The sequence below is a fragment of the Gekko japonicus genome, unplaced genomic scaffold (assembly GCF_001447785.1).
Source record: "Gekko japonicus isolate JY-2015 unplaced genomic scaffold, Gekko_japonicus_V1.1 scaffold644, whole genome shotgun sequence".
In the NCBI taxonomy this organism is placed as follows: Eukaryota; Metazoa; Chordata; class Lepidosauria; order Squamata; family Gekkonidae; genus Gekko; species Gekko japonicus.
This window is the reverse complement of record NW_015160853.1, coordinates 159378-181847: the sequence shown is the minus strand read 5'-3', so window position 1 is coordinate 181847 and position 22470 is coordinate 159378. Positions and strand designations below refer to the sequence as shown.

At 48.0% G+C, this 22470-nt stretch overlaps 1 protein-coding gene across 3 annotated transcripts in view; it reads right to left on the bottom strand.

The window, feature by feature from the left end:
* The window catches only part of SEPT11 (septin 11), a 74531-nt gene that overhangs the window by 45401 nt on the left and 6660 nt on the right, over window positions 1-22470 (bottom strand). For all 3 annotated transcript variants that reach the window (XM_015421235.1, XM_015421220.1, XM_015421227.1), the window contains exons 2-3: window positions 18176-18371; window positions 4295-4481 (exon numbers count right to left, since the gene is read on the bottom strand). In XM_015421235.1, coding sequence (XP_015276721.1) covers window positions 4295-4481; window positions 18176-18342 — 354 coding nt within the window. In that variant the 5' untranslated portion in view covers window positions 18343-18371. The remainder of the gene's footprint in view (window positions 1-4294; window positions 4482-18175; window positions 18372-22470) is intronic.

Genomic DNA, 22470 nt, shown 5'->3' with positions numbered 1-22470 from the left:
AGCATATGGAGCAGAGGTCCATCAGTGGCTATTAGCCACAAGATATAGATAGGGGCTCTGGGGCAAGTGATGCTCTGTCTTCTTGGTGCTTGGGGGGGGGTCAACAGAGGGAGGGCTTCTAATGTCCTGGCCCCACTGATGGACCTCCTGATGGCACCTGGTATTTCTGGCCACTGTGTGACACAGGGTGTTGGACTGGATAGGCCACTGGCCTGATCCAGTACTGGCTCCTCTTATGTGCTTATGGCTCTTATGTTCTTACATGGCATGGTAGAATTCGTTTAGAATCAGTTTGCTCCAGTGCCACAAATGTCATGCACAAAACAAAGCTGCCATACGCCAAATGTGGCCCTTGGTCCATCAAGGTCTAGCTCAGCCTAGCAGCGGCTCTGCACCACCAAACACCTGCCCCTTTCAACGGGAGATGCCAGGGCTTGAACTTGGGACCTTCTGCATGCCAAACAGATGCTCTACCACTGAGCCACAGCCCCTCCAAAGGTCCACAATTGCTTAAGGACTATCCCCATTCCAGCAGTGAGTATGAAGTCAACACTGACCCAGAAATGAAGAGGGGTTTTTTTGGGTTTTTTTAACTACTGACGGTGCTTGAAAATCCTCTTATGTTATATAAACTTGTCCTTTCCAGTTAGATGCTGCTAATCCCCATTTGGATGAAAAGCAAACATTTGAGCTGAAATTGCGGACTTTATTTTCTGCAATTATCTAGGCTTATACTCTCCCTCCCCAGATTTAAGTTTTGTTTTTAGCTTTTGGCAGTATTAAGAAGGATGCCTTGTGGAAGAATCAATGCTGTTTCAAGTTCCTTGTCTCCACAGTCCTGAATGCTTCTTCATTCCCAAACTGTACATATATCTATACTATCAGCAGCCCATTTTCATCGCTGAAAGTTCTACTCGACATTTAAGACCATAAAGAGTGATCTAGTTGGATCAAAAAGATCCAACTACATCAGAATCCTGTTCCCTACAGCAGCCTCTAGATGCCTCAAGAAGATCTCAAACAGCCTGAAAAAACAAAGTGACGGCCATCCGTCTGTTTGCACTAAGAAATCTCCTAAACAGAGGTATACTGTCTCACAGGGGTCATTTCTCAGAAAAAGAAATGCAGGAGCTCATTAGCATAACTTATTTGCATATGCCACACCCCCTGACATCACCGGAAGTGTGTCAGAAGACAACACCCACCGTTCAGGCTTCACTGGACTGGTTTGGATTGCTAGCTATGGGGGGGGAACGCGCAGATCTGTCTTCACAGAGGAGGGAGAGCTTGTACCTGAATAAAACATGGCCTTAAAGGTGCCACAAGGAAGGAAGGAAGGAAGGAAGGAAGGAAGGAAGGAAGGAAGGAAGGAAGGAAGGAAGGAAGGAAGGAAGGAAGGAAGGAAAGAAAGAAAAAGAAGGAAAGAAAGAGGCAGAGAAGGAGCAGGGGGCAGGGCTTGTTGCATGTGCCCGCCCCCTGGGCTCTTTAGTGCCGGAGCTCCGCTCCTGTGCGCTCCTGCAGGAAATGACCCCTGCTGTCTCTGAACAGAGAGGTTCCATTTACCTATGACATCCAGCATCTGTTGATGAACCTATCCTCCCACAAATCTGTTTGGTATTTTTAAAGCCATTCTAAGTAGTGGCTGTCACATCCCGTGGTACCGGATTCTACAAGTTAATTATATGCTTCGTGAAAAGGGGCTTTGTTTTTCTTTTCTTTTTCTTAAATAGTGGAGCAAACCTTCCGGAATCTGAGAGCAGGGCAGCATGAACAGAAGTCGGGGAGAGAGAGAAAGAGAGAGACAGAGAGAGAATAATGGAAACAGTGCGGCCTGCTTTAAACAGATGCTGGCGACGCACACAGATCTGCTCATGCAACTTCGTACATGTCCAACTTCCTGTTTAAACTGGGATGCTATATATGCAAATGGCACCACGCATGTTTAGTTAGCAGGTCAGGGCAACGCGTGCAACAGTGTAAGGATCTCTAGTGTGCAAAGGGCACACCGCTGCATTGCACGGGGAGCAGCCCAGTTTAAATGAGACATGTTTGTGCCAGGTCACAGAGGAGAGGTCTTCCTCCCCACACACACACACAACTGGGCTGCCAACCTCCAGGTGGTTGGTTCTGGCTGGGATTTGGATGGGAGACCTCCAAGGAATACCAGGGTGATGACGCGGAGGCAAAGAATGGCAAACCACCTCCGAACGTCTCTTGCCTTGAAAACCCTACGGTTTCGCCGTAAGTCAGGTGTGACTTGACAGCAAAACAACAACAGCTTTACTACCTGTTTAAACATAAGAACATAAGAGATGCCATTGTTGGATCAGGCCAAAGGCCCATCCAACACTCTGTATCACACAGTGGCCAGAAATACCAGTGCCATCAGGAGGTCCACCAGTGGGGCCAGGACATTAGAAGCCCTCCCACTGTTGACCCCCCCCCCCAAGCACCAAGAAGACAGAGCATCACTTGCCCCAGAGTCCCTATCTATACCTTGTGGCTAATAGCCATTGATGGACCTCTGCTCCATATGCTTATCTAATTCCCTTTTGAAGCCGTTTGCTTTTTTGTTTTGTTTTTTCTGGGAATCTTGCAGAACACAGCAGGACCATACCTGTAACTTTACCCAGAATTCTTCATGGCACAGTTTCACCACTGAAAACCCACCTGTTTATTATCATCAGCCCACTCTGCCCATGTCGTGTAAAAGCAGAGGTGCCGCCTGTCACCCTGGGCAGAGTTTTAGCCAGGGACCAGGCCCGTCGCTCAATTAACAAAGTCTTTGTTGATGAATCGCTGAATTGTACCAGTTTTGATCAGTGGATTGGTTAAATCTGCGCAAGATTTATGAAAAAGCAGACCACACTTCCTTTGCTTTTAAGACGAAGAGCTGTGGGAAGCACCAGTTAGGAGAGGCGTTCCTTGGTGCATATGAATTCAAGGGTACCTTAAAGACTAACAAAACCTGTGGTAGGGTATGAGCTTTTGTAAGTCATTGCTCCCTTCTTCAGATATCCGAAGAAGTGAGCAGTGTGGCTCACAAAAGCTCATACCCTGCAACAATTTCTGTTGATCTTCAAGGTGCTACTGGACTCTTCCTGTTTTCTACTGCTACAGAAGGAAGTCCTTCTTCACCCAAAGAGTTGATGAACACATGGGATTCACTGCCACAGGAGGTGGCGGCGGCTACAAGCATGGACAGCTTCGAGAGGGAATTAGATAAACATATATTAACTTATTTATATGAATATCATTGTTTTATTTAAAACATTTTTATGCTGCCTTTCCACCCAAAGTAGGGCTCCCCAGGGCTATTTTTGGGCAGGAACGCACAGGAACGGAGTTCCGGCTGGCTCCCGAGTTGGCCACACCCAGCAGGAACTCACTAGCATAATAGGCCACACCCAATAGCAGAAACTCATTAGGATTGGCTACATTAGGGGTGTGTGGCCTAACATGCAAAGGAGTTCCTGCTACAAAAGAGCCCTGGGTTTTGACAACAAACAAGGTAAACAGAATAAGAAGCAAAAGGTGGGTGTGGCTGGATGACCACACTTCTGGTAACATGGGGTGTGTGGCCTAATATGCTAATGAGTTTCTGCTGTTGGGTGTGGTCTATTATGCTAATGAGGTCCTGCTGGGCTTTTTCTACAAAAAAAAGCCCTGGGGCTCCCCAAGGCAGCAAACATAAATAACGCTAAAACCAAATGCTCCTTGCTGTTAATGGGTAGCAAGAGTGGGGGTTAACTTTCTGCTAACAGAAGGGGTGTGGAAATTCCCACCGATTTCCCCTTCCTGCTGTCAACCCCCCCCCCAAGTTAGCTTCTCATGCTGTTCCTGAGGGTCCCCTCGTCTCTCCGGGGAACCATTTCAGGAAGATCAGTGGGCTGCCCTCACAGAGGAGGGAGAGCTTGTACCTGAATAAAACATGGCCTTAAAGGTGCCACTGGACTGTTTTGGATTGCTAGCTGGGGGGGAACGCACAGACCTGCCCTCACACAGATCTGTGCGGGGGGGAAGAGAGAGAGAGAGAGAGAGAGAGAAATAAGGAGGGAGAGAAGGAAAGAAGGAAGGAAAGAAAGAAAGAAAAAGAAGGAAAGAAAGAAAGAGGCAGAGAAGGAGCAGGGGGCAGGCCTTGTGTGAGTGGAAAATTTTCTCTGGATCCAACCCTGTGGTAGGGTTGGACTCCCGGTCCTTCCACCACTCCACACAACAGACGTCTGCTCTCCTCTGTGAGACTGGGAGGGTCGACACCTGATTCTGCATCTTATCAAAGCGAGCGGTGGTGTACCTTACTGTCGAGCTTCTTCATGGTGACCAGATCGAGGGACTTCAGCGAGTGGCCCGTGGGCGCGATGAAGTATAAGCACGCGTGGATCCTGGTGTCATGGTAATTGAAGAGTGATCGCTTGATCTTCAGTTCCTCCTGCAGGTAGGCTTCGAACTGGGCATCTATGTACTCCACAATGGGCTTGTAGCTGAAACAGAAGGGTTCTCTGTCAAATTAGGCTGCAATTGTCAGAACTGACAGCGTCCTTTCGAAGTTAGGAGCCACTACTTTAATGAGTAGGGTTGGTGGGAGCAAAGCCCCGGGAGAAAAATTAAAACAGAAAAATAAGGCCTTGGCTGCTGACTAAACGTTTTGACCATAGAGTTCCTCACAATTCCTAGAGGCACCCAGTCGCTGCTAGAGCTACCCTTATCACTTCCAGGTAGCTCTAGGAATCACCAGGAACTCTATGGTCTGAACTTCCAGTTAGCAGCCGAAGTAAGATTGATCTCAAACAGAGCTGGAACAAAGTGTGAACTTTTAAACACGATACATTAAGGGGCGTAGAAACTACCTAGTCTGGAGCATGCTTACAGTGACAGGCAGTAACGCAATAGCATAGGCCAGAGTCCCTATCCCTTTACCAGCAAACCTTTCTGTCCCTTTCATTACAGTACAGCCCTATTTACCTGAGCAAAAAGCACTCTTGAATAACTCCATTTTCCGCAGAACAAGGTTTGAGTCCACTGGAACCTTTAAGACCAACAAAGTTTAATTCTGGGTATAAGCTTTTGTGTGCAGGCACACTTCTTCAGATACACACGAAAGCTCACACCCAGAAGTAAACTTTGGCCCCGTTCACACGGCAAATTTGCCACAGGAGAGCCACGGGTGGTGGGTGGATTATCCGTGCGCAATCACACCCCAACATCTGGGAAGTGGAGCGCACCTGTGGCCAACCCGTGGCTTACCGCCGAAAACACGTGATAAAAAAGTAGTACCTCCAAAGTACTGGCAAACGGTTTGCCACGGGATGCCTCCAGATGCCTGTGGTGTGATCGCGCTGGCGCGCGGCTTTCCCCTCCAGCCCCTCGTTTATGCGCTGGCTCAGACAGAAGGACCCGTGGTATGCTGCTGGCACGTCTGATCGTATAATCGCGGATCAAACTGCGCGAGGCAATTTGCCATGCCCCCCCGCAATATCCTGCCCATGTGACCAGGGCCTTTGTTGGTCTTAAAGGTGCCACTGGGCTCAAACTTTGTTCTGTTGCTTCAGACCAGCACGGTCACCATCTGAATCGATCTCCGTTTGCTACAGTTTGCGGAAGGCCAGAAGAGTGACAGCCTGGCAGGAGAGATGCTTAAGTTGCTAAGGGCTCCAGAAACAATCGTTTATGTGAAAGTATCTCCAGGAAGTGGCACGTTTTCCCAGACAGGTACAGAGAAAATGACTAACCCGTAGACACTATCTTGTTTTGCTTTCTCCCCTGCGCTCTTAGAGCTAAAGGAAAGGAGAGGAGGAAATGGGTAACACAGCAACAAGTGTGTGTTTACAGAAGTTGCAAACTATTTGCTCTCACGTGAAGGTCTGTGTGGTAGAGACTCCTCACACCCCACAGCTATCCCATCATCCCTCAGGCACAAAGAGAAGGAGCAGTGGCACAGAGGAAGAGCCTCTGACGAAGAAGAAGAAGAAGAAGAGGAGGAGGAGGAGGAGGAGGAGGAGATTGGATTTATACCTCGCCCTTCGCCCAGAAGTCTCAGAGCGGCTTACAAACTCCTTTCCCTTCCCCTCCCCACAACAGACACCCTGTGAGGTAGGTGGGGCTGAGAGAGCTCTGACAGAAACTGCTCTTTTTGAAGAACAGCTCTTATCAGAACTACGGCTTGCCAAGGTCATCCAGCCAGGTGCAAGTGGAGGAGTGGGGGAATCAAACCCGGTTCTCCCAGATTAGAGTCCGCGCACTTAACCACTACACCAAACTGAACCAAAAGGTCCTAGGTTCAATCCCTGGCATCTCCACTTAAGACAACCAGGTATTCGATGATGTAAAAGTAGGGCTGGCAGCTCCACGTTGGGAACTACCTGGCGACTTTGGGGGTGGAGCCTTGGGGAGGGTGGGTTTTGGGGAGAGGAAGGACTTCAGTGTGGCATAATGCCATAGAGTCCACCTTCCAAAGCGGGCATTTTCTCCAAGGGAACAGATCTCTGTCACCTGGAGATCAGTTGTAACCTCAGGAGATCTCTAGCCACCATCTGGAGGCAGGTAATCCTATGTGAAAGACCTCTGCCTGAGTCCCTGGAGAGCTGCTCCCAGTCTGAGCAGACAAAACTGACCGTGATGGACCAAGGCAGCTTCATGTGTGGTGAAGGGAAGGAAAACAGATCTCTAATTGTCCCCTCCAAGTATAATCATCTATCACAAGATGAGCCTTCCGTCACCCAACCAAAACTATCATGCTTGCAGAGGGTCAAAGATCCTGTTTTACAATGTATTCACGCAGGATGAAAGATTAATTGAGTGGGGCAGGGGAGGACAACGGGATGCATTCCCAATTTCTTTGACTACACACCCAACATCTGACCATCACCTCGTGCAAGATGGTGGGCAGATAGCCAACTTTGCTGGAGTTTTATATGTCATGGAGATGGCCCCTGGCATCACACATGGCACTGGCATGCCTGAAAATGTGATTCTGCCCCACCCCCCATACTCTGACAAACTAGTTTGTTGCCTCGTAAGGCAAGGAGTACTAAACTGCAGATCCATAATGTACCACAACCAATGTTCCCTCTAATTTTTTTCCTCCCTACTAAGTGGAGCAGTTCACCTCCTGAGCAGAAAAAAAGGAGGAGGAGGAGAAGATTGGATTTATACCCCCCTTCACTACCCGAAGAAGTCTCAGAGCGGCTTACAATCGCCTTCCCTTCCTCTCCCCACAACAGGCAACTTGTGAGGCAGGTGGGGCTGAGAGAGCTCTGACAGAACTATGATTGGCTTGAGGTCACCCAGCAGGCCTTATGTATCTCAAAGCAGCTTACAATCGCCTTCCCTTCCTCTCCCCACAACAGGCACCTTGTGAAGTAAGTGGGGCTGAGAGAGCTTGTCATGATCTGGGCTGTGCAAGCAAGGCCTAGAAGGCCCAGGGAGCCTAGCTAGCAGTAGGGGAGGCTGGGCCTACAAACCCCAGAAGGCCTTGGGAAGTTTTGGCGCTGATTTTGGCCAATAGGGAAGAAGAGGGCTGGGGAATAAAAGAACTGGTGCAAGAGGAGAAGCTGTTCTTCTTCTCAGGAAACAGGGACAGAGGGAAGGCTACTGTGGGGAAGAAACCCTCATCCAGGGAAGGGTAAGTAGTCTAAGGCCACTTGAGATAGTGAGCTAGGGACAGTATATTTAGGGCATTTGATTTCTTTTCATTTCACCCACTTACTGTTATTATTCCTGCACTTTGTTTGTTTGGCCTCCTATAAAATAAACCATTTTCATTGTTCACTCTGCCTGGTCCTCACGCTCATTTCAGCTAAAAGGGAGGTCTAAAGGCTTAGGAGGGTGCTCTGGGCCTTCTCAGAGGAGCCTGGAACCAGAGTGGTGGCAGCATCAGGTGACACCCCACTTGAGCCATGGCAGAGCTCTTTTGAGAACTGCTCTTGAGAGAACAGCTCTGAAAGAACTTGTGACTGACCCAAGGTCACATTAGCAGCTGTATGTGGCGGAGTGGGGAATCAAACCCAGTTCTCCCAGATTAGAGTCCACGCTCCTAACCAGCACACCAAACTGGCTCTAACCACTACACCAAACTGCTGTAATCTTAAAATGGGCGATGGGCAGTGCAAGACCCTGCGCGGCTCCAGACTGCTACTGAGTAGGGCTTTCTGTGTTAACGAGCAGCCGCTCACGCGCACAGTTTAGAGGGAACACTGACCACAGCACTCTCTGAAATGCCTCGTAAGAGGTCAGACTGAAGATAAAGGGGGCTTTGCATGCTGACCGGGTTCTAAATCCCGCATTTTTTAGAGAAACGTTGGTCGCAGCTGGCTTCTCAACTGAAGATGAACCTTCTTTGTCAAAACATTTCCTAATGAGACAGGACTTGCTCCGACTGGTGCTTGGCTATCAGGACATTTATTTGCGCACTGGAAGCTAAATTTAAAAGCTGCTAATACGTGCTACAGCTGTTCCCAATGTCCTGTTTGTTAGCTTTAAAGGGGGGAAAGCCGCTTGAATCTATCGTGAATGTTAATCTTCAAAAGAGAGGTTCTGCCACGTGAATGTTTTGGACAACACAGCTGGAATCACAACACATGTCACACAATTGGAAAATCAAACGGTCTGTGGGAAGAAAACCTTCCCTGCTGACGTTGTAAGGCTAAGGCCTCACAGACAAAATAATCCAGGGGCAGAATGAATACCTCTTGGGACTATATAAATTACCAAATCCCACCAGATCCAAAACCAGGTATTCAGTTGTTTCACTGGGGAAGAAGGCCTCATCAGCTGTAAGGCCGGCCAGTGAGATGTGGTGGTTAGAGCGTCAGACTAGGATCCCAGGTTCGAATCCCCACTGTGCCACAAAAGCTTGCTGGGTGACCTTGGGCCGGTCACACACTCAGCCTAACCTACCTCAGACGGTTGTTGTGAGGATACAATGGAGGCGAGAATGATGTAAGCCACTTTGGGTCCCCACTGGGGAGGAAGGTGAGGTAGAAATGAAATAAATAAAACAAGATGCCTTTCAAGATGCACAGAGTTCTAGCTCTGGGCCTTCTATCAGTGACCGAGCCCGAACTTCACCCATTTTATTTATTTAGTGTATTTTGATACTGCCTCCTCTAAGGAACTTCAGGAAGTATACGTGGTTCTCCTCTCCTCCAGCAAGACTGAGGTGTGGTGGACTAAGACTGGAGAGAGACAGGTTGAAATCCTGACTCGGTCACCACTGTTAACTCTCAGCCTGACCTTCCTCACAGGGTTGTTGTCAGGATCAATGTTCCCTCTAAGCTGTGGAGTCTTGTGAGCAAAAATTCAACTTTGTGAGCTACTGGCATTAAAGTTGTGAGCGAGCAATTTGGCTACTGCATAAGTTAGTTTGCTTAGGAGCATAGTTCCCTCTAAGCTGAGTTAGTGTGAGCCAGCTCACAGATTTTTAGCCTCCGACTCACACATTTTTGTCTTAGCTCAGGAAGGACGGCTCCAAAGCAAACTGATTTATGCAGCAGCCAAATCATTCGCTCACAACTTTAATGCCAGTAGCTCACAAAGTTGAATTTTTGCTCACAAGACTCCACAGCTTAGAGGGAACATTGATCCTGACAACAACCCTGTGAGGAAGGTCAGGCTGAGAGTTAACAGTGGTGACCGAGTCAGGATTTCAACCTGTCTCTCTCCAGTCTTAGTCCACCACACCTCAGTCTTGACAAACCCATTGACACTTTGGGGATTCTGAGAATGGAGAGTGAATGCCACCACAAAATGGCTGCCATGGGGGCTGGTGCCAGTCACAGAACATTGGGAGAAGAAGACGAGAAGAAGGAGAGATTGGATTTATACGCCGCCCTTCACTCAGAGTCTCAGAGCGGCTTACTATATCTTTCCCTTCCTCTCCCTACAACAGACACCCTGTCAGATAGGTGGGGCTGACAGAGCTCTTTCGAGGACTGCTCTTGAGAGAACAGCTTTGAGACAACTGTGACTGACCCAAGGTCACCCAGCAGCTGCAGGTGGAGGCGTGGGGAATCAAACCCGGTTCTCCAGACTAGAGCCCGCTGCTCTTTAATCACTACACCAAACTGGCTGCAAGCCAAGCATCCTCAGACACCAAGGCAATATGTCCTGGGCTGTTCCGAAGAACCTTCTACTCCAAGGAGAGAGAGAGAGAGAAGCCAGGACTGGCTCTTTGCTTTGGAGAAGAGAGGCTTTGTGGAAGAAGCAAATGTGTTGTCAGGCAACTCAGCAGTGAGTACCGGGATAATTAGCCGCCATGTTGATGTAACTGCTGGGGCACACAGAAATCTCTGTGACCAAACACACTGCTGCGCATAGGCTACTTTTTGGCCTCTAAGAGCTGAAACTGGCCAGAACATGAAAGGAACGGGAAAGAGAGAAGAAGCCACAGCTGGGTTCTCTATAGCTCTTGGACACCAGAGGTCTTTGGTATGCGGCCTTCAGGAATTTGGCTGTTCGTGCTACATCAACTGAAATCCCCCAGGAGAGGCCAAATTCTGTTTCATGTTTCATAGTCTGGAGACAACCCACATCACCCTGTTGACAGGGCCTTGCTTGTGGGGATGATGCAGAACTCTGCAGCGCCCACACCGTGCCTGTGGTCTCTTGTATAGCTGCGGAATGAGAGGGGTGAATTAAGGAACGAAAAGGGAAGGGCTGGGGAAAGGAGGAAGGGCTGGGGGAACAGATGATGGAAGCAGGCGGCAAGCCGAAGAGAGATACAGAAGAGGAGGAGGAGGCAGGCATGGAAGGGAAGTGGAATTCCTCACAATCTGTAACATTACTTTTGGCAGGGTATGAGCTTTTGCGAGTCATTGCTCACTTCTTCAGAAACAGCCAAAATGGAGAAGAAGAAGACGACGACAATGGATTTATACCCTACCCAAAGGAGTCTCAGAGCAGCTTACAATCTCCTTTCCCTTCCCCTCCCCACAACAGACACCTTGTGAGGTAGGTGGCGCTGAGAGAGCTCTTTTGAGGACTGCTCGTGAGAGAACAGCTCTGAAATAACTTGTGACTGACCCAAGGGCACATCAGCAGCTCCATGTGGAGGAGTGGGGAATCAATCCGCCTGACATTCGTGCCTTTCGCACGGCAAATTCTCTGTGTGACCGGGGCCATCATTTATTTGTTTAAAAATATTTGTACCCTACCTTTGGCCAAATGTGAGCTCTCCCCAAGGAAGAACATTTTTAAAACAACAGCAACAAACAGATAAGGATTTTTTAAAAGGGTGGTTTACGGCACCTTTCAAGGCAAGGGACGTTCAGAGGAGGTTTGCCCTTGCCTGCCTCTGCGTAGCAACCGCGGACTTTTGACGGACACCCATCCAAGTACTTACCAGGGCTGACCCTGCTTAGTAGCTGAGCAAAAATTCCACTTTGTGAGCTACTGCCATTAAAGTTGTGAGCAAGCGATTGGGCTACTGCATAAATTAGTTTGCTCTGGAGCCGTCCTTCCTGAGCTAAGACAAAAACGTGTGAGCCAGAGGCTAAAAAACTGTGAGCTAGCTCACAGTAACTCAGCTTAGGGGGAACACTGGTCGGGACTATTCAGGTGAGGGCGATAGTTTTTACCCGATGACAAAACGATCTCGGGGAAGGCACACAGTGGGCCTCCCTGGAAGACAAGTCCCGTAATCTTGGCATCACTGCTGAGAGACAATGTGGACACCTAAGGAACTTTTGCTACATGTGGCCTGTCAAGAGAAGAGCCTCAGATCTCAATTTGTGGCTAGGCCTGCAAGGGAGTGGTGGTGGAAACGGCCATCAAGTCACTGCCACCTTATGGTGACCCCCTCACAGGGAGGGTAGCTGGTGACCGGTGGGGGGATGGGGGGTGGGGTAGGGTTACCAGATCCAGGTTGGGAAACTCCTGGAGATTTGAGGATGGAGCAGAAGGTCCCAGGTTCAATCCCCAGCACTTCCAGGTAAAAGGATCAGGCGGTATGTGATGTGAAAGACCTCCGCCTGAGACCCTGAAGAGCTTCTGCTAGTCTGAGTACCCAATACTAATCCGTGATGGACCAAAAGGTCTGATTCAGTATAAGGCAGATTCATGTGTTTGGGGCATAAAGACCAGGGATCCTGAGAAGGAACGCTGGTCTGCCTCTCCCTTTACCCAGCACATCCTAGTGATAAACACAGGAAGCTGTCTTACACAGTGTCTGACCAAGGGCTCACTCATGGGGAGAGGCTATGGTTCAGTGGAAGAACCTCTGCCTAGCACGCAGAAGGTCCCAGGTTCAATCCCCAGCATCTCCAGTTAAAAGGAACAGGCAGCAGTTGATGTGAAAAACCTCCACCTGAGACTTTGGAGAGCTATGGAGAAGGCTGTGGCTCAGTGGAAGAGCCTCTGCCTAGTATCCAAAAGGTCTCAGGTTCAATCCCTGGCATCTCCAGTTAAAAGGAACAGGCAGCAGTTGATGTGAAAGACCTCCACCTGAGACCTTGGAGAGCTATGGAGAAGGCTGTGGCTCAGTGGAAGAGCCTCTGCCTAGTATGCAAAAGGTCTCAGGTTCAATCCCCGGCATCTCCAGTTAAAAGGAACAGGCAGCAGGTGATGTGAAAGACCTCCACCTCAGACTCTAGACGAGTCGCTGCCAGTAGACTGTACTGGCCTTGATGGACCAAGATCTGATTCAGTATAAGGCAGCTTCATGTGTGTTCACATGCATGTATCCAGCTACTCTCCAAGGCCTCACACAGGGATCTTTCCTAGTCCTGCAAGGAGAGATCCTTCGATGAAGATGACAGGGACTGAGCTGGAGGATCCTTTACATTTGAGGCAACTACACACCTACTACCGGCTGCGTCTGCTGCAGAACCCCGGCCACCTAAGGAAGCCAACAGACCGGAGTGCCAAGTGGGTTCAAAAGGCAGCATGCATGGAATTCTTCCCTTGCAAACCACACATTCCAGGAATTCCGATCTAAAGTCTCAAGTTCCCTATTTAGGGAAAATGCAGATGAAGTCATTAAAATAGCTGTGCTGCTGGCTACAGTCCAAGAGGAATCTGAAGGAATCGGGTACATCTCGTCTACAAACTTCCACTCCAGTTTAAAATATGTTTTATGAATCCCTGTTCATATGGCAATTGGGGTGCAGGAAAGTAATCCTGCCAGTTATCTTGGTCTTGAATGTAGACTTATTGGGATGTACGCATTCAATTAACCCATACTATTTGCCATTACTATTAATTATCGTATAGCAGTGTGTGTAGTATAGCCAGGAGATCCTAAGAATGTCTGGCAGCCAAAAGTTCTAGCACTTTTAGCGTTACGCACCACTAGGTGGCGAGCTAGACTTGCTTTTAATGTATGGGTGTGAAAGGTGAACCATGAGGAAAGCTGACAGAAAGAAAGTTGACTCATTTGAAATGTGGTGTTGGAGGAGGGTTTTACGGATACCGTGGACCACCAAAAAAGGCAAAATAAGGGTGCTCTAGACCAAATCAAGCCTGAACTCTCCCTAGAAGCTAAAATGACTAAACTGAGGCGGTTGTACTTTGGTCACATCCTGAGAAGACAAGACTAACTGGAAAAGACAATAATGCCAGGGAAGTTTGAAGACAGCAGGAAAAGAGGAAGATCCAGCATGAGATGGATTGATTCAATCAAGGAAGCCACAAAGGCCCTCAGTTTGCAAAACCTGAGCAAGGCTGTTAATGATGGGACATTTTAGAGGTATTAATTCATAGGATTGCCATAATTTGGAAGCGAATTGACAGCGCTTAACGCACACACACACACAGACACACAGACACACACACAGAGTAGCTGACTGGACTGGAGAAAGATGTCCTGACCCTGTTAATAGAGATTTAGTGTGTGGAAATGGGCCATTGAAGCATTATATGGCAGGAAGACAAATAACATACCATTAAGCCTCTATTAAAAAGGACAGGACATTTTTCTTCTAGCCAGTTGGCAGAGCCAGTTTGGTGCAGTGGTTAGGAGTGCGGACTCTAACCTGGGAGAGCCGGGTTTGATTCCTCATTCCTCCACATGCAGCTGCTGGTGTGACCTTGGGTTAGTCACAAGTTTTGTTTGCTCACAAGCAGTTCTCGAAAGAGCTCTCTCAGCCCCACCTACCTCACAGGGTGTCTGTAGTGGGGAAGGGAAGGGAAAGGAGATTGTAAGCTGCTCTGAGACTCCTTCGGGTAGTGAAGTAAATCCAATCTCCTCCTCCTCCTCTTCTATGATGGTACACATGGATGGAGTTACCCCATTTTCTTCCTCACCACAAGCCTATGAAGCAGGTTAGGCTGATGGAAACTGGTGGCAAGATCTCCTAGTAACCTCTTCTGACCCGAGGCAGTCATCTTTGGTACAAGTTACTGGCCGCCACAGGTCAACAAAATTTGTTAAGGGGCTTACAGGTCACCTCCTACCTTAAGTAAATAAACAGAAGTTCCAGACTCTCTCTGAATCATGCATGGTATCATACAGTTTAAATAAAACCTCTGCATTCAGAGGTGGTAAACCTTTGAACATCAGTGCCGGGTGGCCTCTATGCCCCGTTGTTGGCCCTCCAGAGGAACTGGTTGGCCACTGTGTGAGACAGGATGCTGGACTAGATGGACCCTCACTGGTCTGATCCAGCAGGGCTCTTCTGATGTTCTTTAATACCAGACTTATAGGGAAGGCAGGGAAGCAATTCTACCCCTCAACAACTGCCTATCCCTCCTTAGGGAAATCTGTTTCACAGCTTAAGAACCATAGCTGTAGAGTTATACAGTGATGCAGTCTATGAGGAACCAACTGGCTAGCCGCATAAATCCCTGAGTAATGCTGGGGTAGTTAGTGGGTATATAGCAACCTAGATAGCCCAACCTAGCCTGATCGCATCAGGGCTTGGAACCTAAGCAGGGTAGACCCTGGTTAATGCTTGGACGGAAGACCACCAGGGAAGTCCAGAGGCAGGCAATGGCAAACCACCTCTGTTCATCTCTTGCCTTGAAAACCCCATGACGGGCTCACCACAAGTGGGAAGAAGAAGAGTAGGTTTTGATACCTCACTTTTCTCTGCCTTAAGGAGTCTCAAAGCAGCTTAGAATCACCTTCCCTTCCTCCCCACAACAGGCACCTTGTGAGGTTGGTGAGGCTGAGAGAGTTTAGAGAGAACTGGGACTGGCCCAAGGTTCACCTAGCAGGCTTCATGTGGAGGAGCGAGGAATCAAACCCGGCTCTTCAGATAACAGTTGGCCGCTCTTAACCACTATACCAAACTGGTTGCAACTTCACGGCTCATTTTTACTTCCTTCGTGTGTGTAAAGAACAGAGTAGCCACACCCACCCATCTGTGGTTGGATCCTGTGACTAACATGGCTGAAGAAACACTGGGAAAGTCATATGGCTACAGAAGAATGGTTGAGAAACCCAAGCTGGAAGAAAAGGCGTTAAAAAGGTCTCCGTTAGAGATGTGAAGGCCCGGGAAAAACCCGGAAAAATTCGGAGGGGAAATGTTTTTTTCCCATTTTTTTCCTGAAGCCTTTTTTGGTTTTTTCTGAAAAATTGGAAAAATTGAAAAAAGAAAAGGGAAAAAATTGATTATGTAACATTTTATTTTAACATGATGAATAAAATATTTTAGGAGAAGGTGTTCAAATATTTTCCAAATCATTTCTAAAAAATATGTATAGTATCAGATTGATCTAATTTCTGTGCACTGAGGACAAGCAAGACCTAGGTTACAAACTGAACTCTCCAATGCAAGAACAAAATGCATTTCTTCCTTTAGTCTCAGCTCAGGAAGGATGGCTCCAGAGGAAACTAATTTATGCAGTAGCCAAATCGCTCGCTCATAGCTTTAATGCCAGGAGCTCACAAGGTAGAATTTTTGCTCACAAGACTCCACAGCTTAGAGGGAACATTGCTTGTGATTCTAACTTGCTCTTCAGCCTAGCCCTTTTGAGACACTGCTGGTGTTTGCCCAGAGGTTCCGCAAAAGGCCTCAATCAACAGCAGGTAGACAGGAGCGGCTCTGAAAACCTGGAACTTGGCCTGCTCTGAACTTAAGAGAAGAGCCTCCAACAAAAAGAAATCAGGAAAAAAAACCAAAAAACCCACACACATAAAAACCCAGCAGCCAGCCAGGAAAGTAACTATGCTTAGATTATGAGCGCTTGGGACAAGCCTCCCATTGTGATAATACATGGAGCAGATAACGGCTCTTCTATTCAAGCGGAGGGTCGAATAAGTAGCTCTGAAAGGCTTTCAAACAAGGGAGGTCTTGGCGGATAAGTGGGAACAATACTGTCAGCTCTCGCACTGAATGAAGGGAAATGCAAAGCAAGCCGTTGGTAACACCTGCTCTCTTTTCCCAATGATTGCCCCCCCCCCCCGTACCACGCTTTAATCATGGGAGTTCCTGCAGCGCATATGTTAGGATGAAGACATATGCACATAACCGCTTTCAATGCCTCATGAAAGCTCCAACTCAGAGAATCAAGGGTAACGAGGGTATTTGGCTGCGAACAAGAAAAAAAGGAGGTCTTTTCAAAGGTTTTGGAACTGTTGAGAATGGCCAAGGGGGACAAGAAATTTCAGTAAGGAGGGAGAAGGTTTAAAGGACCCATAATTGGATATATATTTAAGGTTAAGTTGCAAAAGTTTACAAGCGAGCCAGTGTGGTACAGGGCTGGGCTTTGAGTCAGAGTTGCCAGCCCGGGGCTCATAAATATTACGAGCTTGGAAGGGCAGAGCCCTTGAAAAACAGCAGCACTGATGCCCTAATGTCATCTCTGGGTGAAAACTTGGAAGTGATGTCGCACATACACCTATGCCACTCCAAATCTCCTTCAAATCTCTCTGGTAAAATAAAGACACGGGGAATTCCTAGAGTGTCTCAGAATATGTATGACATCACCTCCAGGTTTGCACCCAGAAGTGGCATTGAGGTTTCGGTGATACTGTTTTTCAAGGGCTCTGTGCCCCGTTTTCCTCCTGCTGCGCTGCCCAAAGGAAAAAATGCGGGACATGGGGCAAAAAACAGGGATTATCCACCACCACCTGGTAAGTGGTAACCCAAGTGGTATTTAAATACCTAAATCAGCCATGAATTTGTTTACACACTTCATTTATTGTCCGCCTCTCTCATGGAGACTCAAGGCAGATTACAACTAAAAATAACGCAGTAAGAACAGTACAGTGCACCAAACCAGCTAACGTAGACACTAATATAGACAATAAAGCCGCAGTCCTCTGCAATGCTCACTCTAAGCCGTGGAGTCTTGTGAGCAAAAATTCTACTTTGTGAGCTACTGGCATTAAAGTTGTGCGTGAGTGATTTGGCTGCTGCATCAATTAGTTTGTTCTGGAGCCATCCTTCCTGAGCTAAGACAAAAATGTGTGAGCCAGAGGCTAAAAAACTACGAGTTAGCTCACACTAACTCAGCTTAGAGGGAACACTTGTCCTCTGCATGACCTAGGGTACAGTCACCACCTCTCAGCCTAACCTACCTCATGGGGTTGTTGTGAGGAAAAAACGGGGAAGAAAGAACCACGTATGCCACTCTGAGCTCCTTGGAGGTCAGGCAGGGGGAAAAATTAGATAAATAGTAATGTTGTCAGCACACATCAGCCACTCACACAACTATCTAAAACAAGAGGTTTATGCTTCTGGGACACACAACTAAAACACAGGCCCGAGGTAGTTATAGTCACTCCATGTACACAACCAATGAACACACAAAGCTCCCTTACGCCAAGATCCAAGTCACAGAATGGCAACACGGTCTCAGGGGACAGTCAAGGTCTGCCCCCGACAGGAACTCTGGCAGAGAGAATTCCTTGCCAATGCCATTTCTAGAGATTCCGAACATTGAACCTAGGACTTTCCACATACGCAATTTGTCCTTTACCACTGAACCACGGTGGGTCCTAACCTGGAAGTGGCTATGGAGTGCCACAGTAGATCAGGATAGGGTATGAGGAGAAAGGAAATATGATCACCCAAAAAATAATCAACAAGGTCAGTCAAACAAACACAAATCAGAGTCTTGTTTGACACTGTATAGTCCTGTACCACCTAGGAATGTTTGCATTCACGTGTTTGCAAAGAACCCCACATCAAAAACTCCTATCGTACTGCAAGCTTACTGATTTGTCTCTAATACAGCAAAACACTCTGACCATCCAAGCAACCATTCCCGAAGGCAAAGGTGTGTTTCACGTTACCTGTCGTCTTTATTGATCTGGTCCCCAAATCCCACCGTGTCAACGATCGTCAGCTTCAGACGGACGTTACTCTCCTGAAGTTCATAACTTCTCGCTTTCAACCGCACGCCGGGCTCATTGTGAGTGGCAGGATCACTTTCAAATTTCGTGTTGAACAGAGTGTCCATCAGTGTGGATTTGCCAATGCCGGTTTCCCCTAAAAAACGAAAAAGAGAGAGAAGAGGAAAAAGCCATGTCCTTATAAGAACATAAGAGAAGCCAATGTTGAATCAGGCCAATGGCCCATCCAGTCCAATACTCTGTGTCACACAGTGGCCAAAAATACCAGCTGACATCAGGAGGTCCATGAATGGTGCCAGGACATTAGAAGCCCTCCCACTGTTGCCCCCCCCAAGCACCAAGAATACAGAGCATCACTTGCCCCAGACCGAGAGTTCCTATCTATACTTTGTGTCTAATAGCCACTGATGGACCTCTGCTCCATATGCTTATCTAATTCCCTTTTGAAGCCGTCCATGCTTGTAGCCGCCACCACTTCCTGTGGCAGGGAATTCCACGTGTTAATCACTCTTCAGGTGAAGAAGTACCTCCTTTTATCTGTTCTAACCCGACTGCTCAGCAATTTCATTGAGTGCCCACAAGTTCTTGTATTGTGAGAAAGGGAGAAAAGCACTTCTTTCTCAACCTTGCTCTATCCATGCACAATCTTTTAGGTTTAGAATTAAAAGGTTATGTTAAAATGTTAAAATTAAATGTTATGTTGCGTTTTAAGTTCAAAATTCCCCTCCTTGATGCAAGAGACTGGATTGAAACTCCATGTTCTGCAAGACAAGCGTGTTTCCATTCACGCAAGAGTACGAAACCATTCCTGCAGACGCAAACCTTTCCCCTTACAAAACTGCCACCCCACACTATACCCCCACTATTCCCAAGGGTTCCCTGACTCTCAGGAGCAGCTTTTTGGGAAGCATGGGGACTAAAGTTGCCAACTTTCAGGTGGGAGCCAAAAATGAGAGATCACGGGAGGAAGTAGAAATCCAAAAACAACATCCGTGACAAAAATAACGAAGAGTCAATAAAGATACGTTGCAAAATAATTTACTGTAGTGATTCTGTAGAAAATTCTCTTCTCTTATCGCTCACACGCTAACAAATGCTGCGCAATGTAAACAATTCGTTTCACAATAGTTGCTTTATCTGAGCGTGTAGCAATCACAATTCTTACCAATTACTACTTCTCAACTCTTGAAGGAAACATTCCATGTTGACTTTCTAATAACAGAACCCAAGGTCTTCACAACGTTAGCATGTGAGTGATAATAGAAGAGAATTTTCTACGGAATTACTACAGTAAATGATTTTGCAACATATCTTTATTGACTCTTCGTTATTTTTGTCACGGATGTTGTTTTTGGATTCCAACTTCCAGGTGGGGCCTGGAGATCTGGGACTACAAGCTGATCTCCAGACAACAGAAATCAGTTCCCCTGGAGAAGATGGCTGCTTTGGGGGGTAGACTCTGTGGTATTATACCCCACTAAAGTCCCTCTACCCCCAATCTCCAGGAATTTCCCAACCAGGAGTTAGCAACCCTGACAGGGACTGCAACAGGAAAGGGAAATTTTTGACACTTGGTTCCAAGTTCCAACCCTGTATGTTCCAATTTCAGCATATTTATCCCAGCAACTTTACTGAGTTCGCTATGAGGAAAGCGCTGGCTATTTTAAGATTTCATCCGATGCCTTCAGCTGTCTTGGATGATTGTTTCAGGCCAGGCTGTAACCATCCCTCTTTGCCTGGTGCAGCTGCCGTGTGCAGAGATTCCCTCATAACCAGTAGAACATTCCGGAAGCCCTGCCGTGAAGACCAAGCACTTTCCAATATGTGTCTTTTGGTGACCCCAGCAAGGAGCTTTCAAGGAAAGTGAAAAGCAGAGGTGGTATTGCTATTGCTTCTCTCTGCAGAGTATTCCTCAGTAGTCTCCATTCAGAAGAAGAAGGATTGGATTTATACCCCGCCCTTCACTACCCAAGGGAGTCTCAGAGTGGCTTACAAACTCCTTTCCCTTCCCCTCCCCACAACAGACACCTTGTGAGGTAAAAGAAGAAGAAGAGGAGATTGGATTTATACCCCGCCCTTCACTACCCAAAGGAGTCTCAGAGCGGCTTACAAACTCCTTTCCCTTCCCCTACCCACAACAGACACCCTGTGAGGAAGGTGGGGCTGAGAGAGCTCTGACAGAAACTTGTTCTTGCCAAAGGTCATCCAGCCAGGTGAGGTCGATGGGGCTGAGAGAGCTCTTGACAGAAACTGCTCTTTTTCAAAAATAGCTGGGCCAGAACTATGGCTTGCCCAAGGTCATCTAGCAGGTGCAAGTGGAGGAGTGGGGAATCAAACCCGGTTCTCCCAGATTAGAGTCCGCGCACTTAACCACTACACCAAACTGGCTCAAAGTACTAACCCTGTTTAGCTTCCAGGATCTGACAAGATCGGGCTATACCATGCCTCCTACCCTTCCATGTGTCTTTCACTATCTATGTTAGCATCAGGAGCACGTGGAGTGAATTAAAAGCAGTTCCTCTTTAAGTTCAGGAACCGTTGCCGACTTATAAGGAAAGTCTTTCTTAAATAAATAACAGTTTCCTTGAATTAGCCATTACCCTCCCGGAGAACTTCACTATCCTCACAGTATAGCAGTTCAAAGGGGGATTTTTTTTCTCCCGGATCACTTAAGCGAACGAAGGGTAAAATCCAAAATGCACAAGCTATATAATACTATCTATTAAGATCAATCAAAATACTACACCACAGTATATACCTAATTACACTTCACCAAGTTGGAAGTTAAAAAGGAAAAAAAGAGAGAGAAAATTACTAATGTATGCAGCAGCCAAATCGCTCGCTCACAACTTTAATGGCTCACAAAGTCGACGTTTTGCTCACAAGACTCCACAGCTTAGACAGAGCATTGGTGGCCAGTAACAAACTGCACCACAGTTACCATTCTCCAGGTAGCACTTAAGAGATATCCTGCTATTACAATTGGTCTCCAGATCACCAGATTAGTTCCCCGGGATAAAATGGCTGCTTTGGAGGGTGGACTCTATGGCACTATATCCAGCTGAGGCCCCTGTCCTCCCCAGGCTCCATCTGCAAATCTCCAGGAGTTTCCCAAACTGGAGCTGGCAACTCTACCCACTCTCACTGTTGTTGGCCAAAGGGGTCTTGACAACTATAATGCCATGAAGTAAGGGTTGCCAACCTCCAACCTCCAATCTCCTCCTCCTCACAACAACCCTATGAGGTAGGTCAGGCTAAGAGCGTGACTGGCTCAAGGTCACCCACCAAGCTTCCCTGGCAGAGTGGGAATTCAAACCTGAGTCTCCCAAATCCTAGTCTGACACTTTAACCACACCACCATGATGGCTCTCTAATGAAAGTATGTATAAAGGAATATTAAATGGTGTGTACCTTTACTAATTCTTTACACAGATATTGAGCAATTTTCTAACTTCCCCTTTCCCTGAGTTACTCCCCCTGTCAACTTTCCTAACTCACTCAGTCCCTCATACACTGAGGTTGTGATCATACACACAATTAGACCCGACATAGGCACGAATGCCGGCAGATTTAAAGGGTGCGATCAGACAACAACATCTGGGAATTGGCAACCCGATTTGCTCCGCCGCAGAAGCGGAGTTAAAAGACACTGGGGAAAATGCAGTAGTTAAGAGGTTGCAACGGGCCACGGACGGGCCATCCCGTGTCTGATTGCTCCAGCGCACTCTCGTGGCGTTGGGATGGTCTGATCAGGCCATCCCGACTTCGTGCCGTTGTCCCCCCCCCCCCCGCAGTATGCGCGTCATCTAGGGCTGCCAAGTCCCCCCGGGGGGCGGGGAAACCCCTGCCCCAGAGGCCCGTTCCCCACCGCCGGCAGATTGGGCCCTGGGGGGAACCCCGCCCCGACGTGCGCATCACCAGGAAGTGACGTTAGGACGCCGAGCATGCTGGGGGCGGGGCCACGACCATTGGAGGGAAAACTCTATGGTTTTCCCTCCGAGGGTCGTGGCCCTGCCCCCAGCGTGCCCGGCGTCCTAACGTCACTTCCTGGTGACATGCGTGCGGCGCGCTCCAGTCACCGCCCAGGAGTCCCCCGCTGCGGCGACTGCAACAACTTGGCAACCCTAGCGTCATCACAAACTCCATATGGAGCCCTCGGTGCGGAGGTGCGATTCATCGATCCCTCAGTTAAGAGCATGGGGGGGGGGGAAGGGCACAACCCCCTCACCTCACCC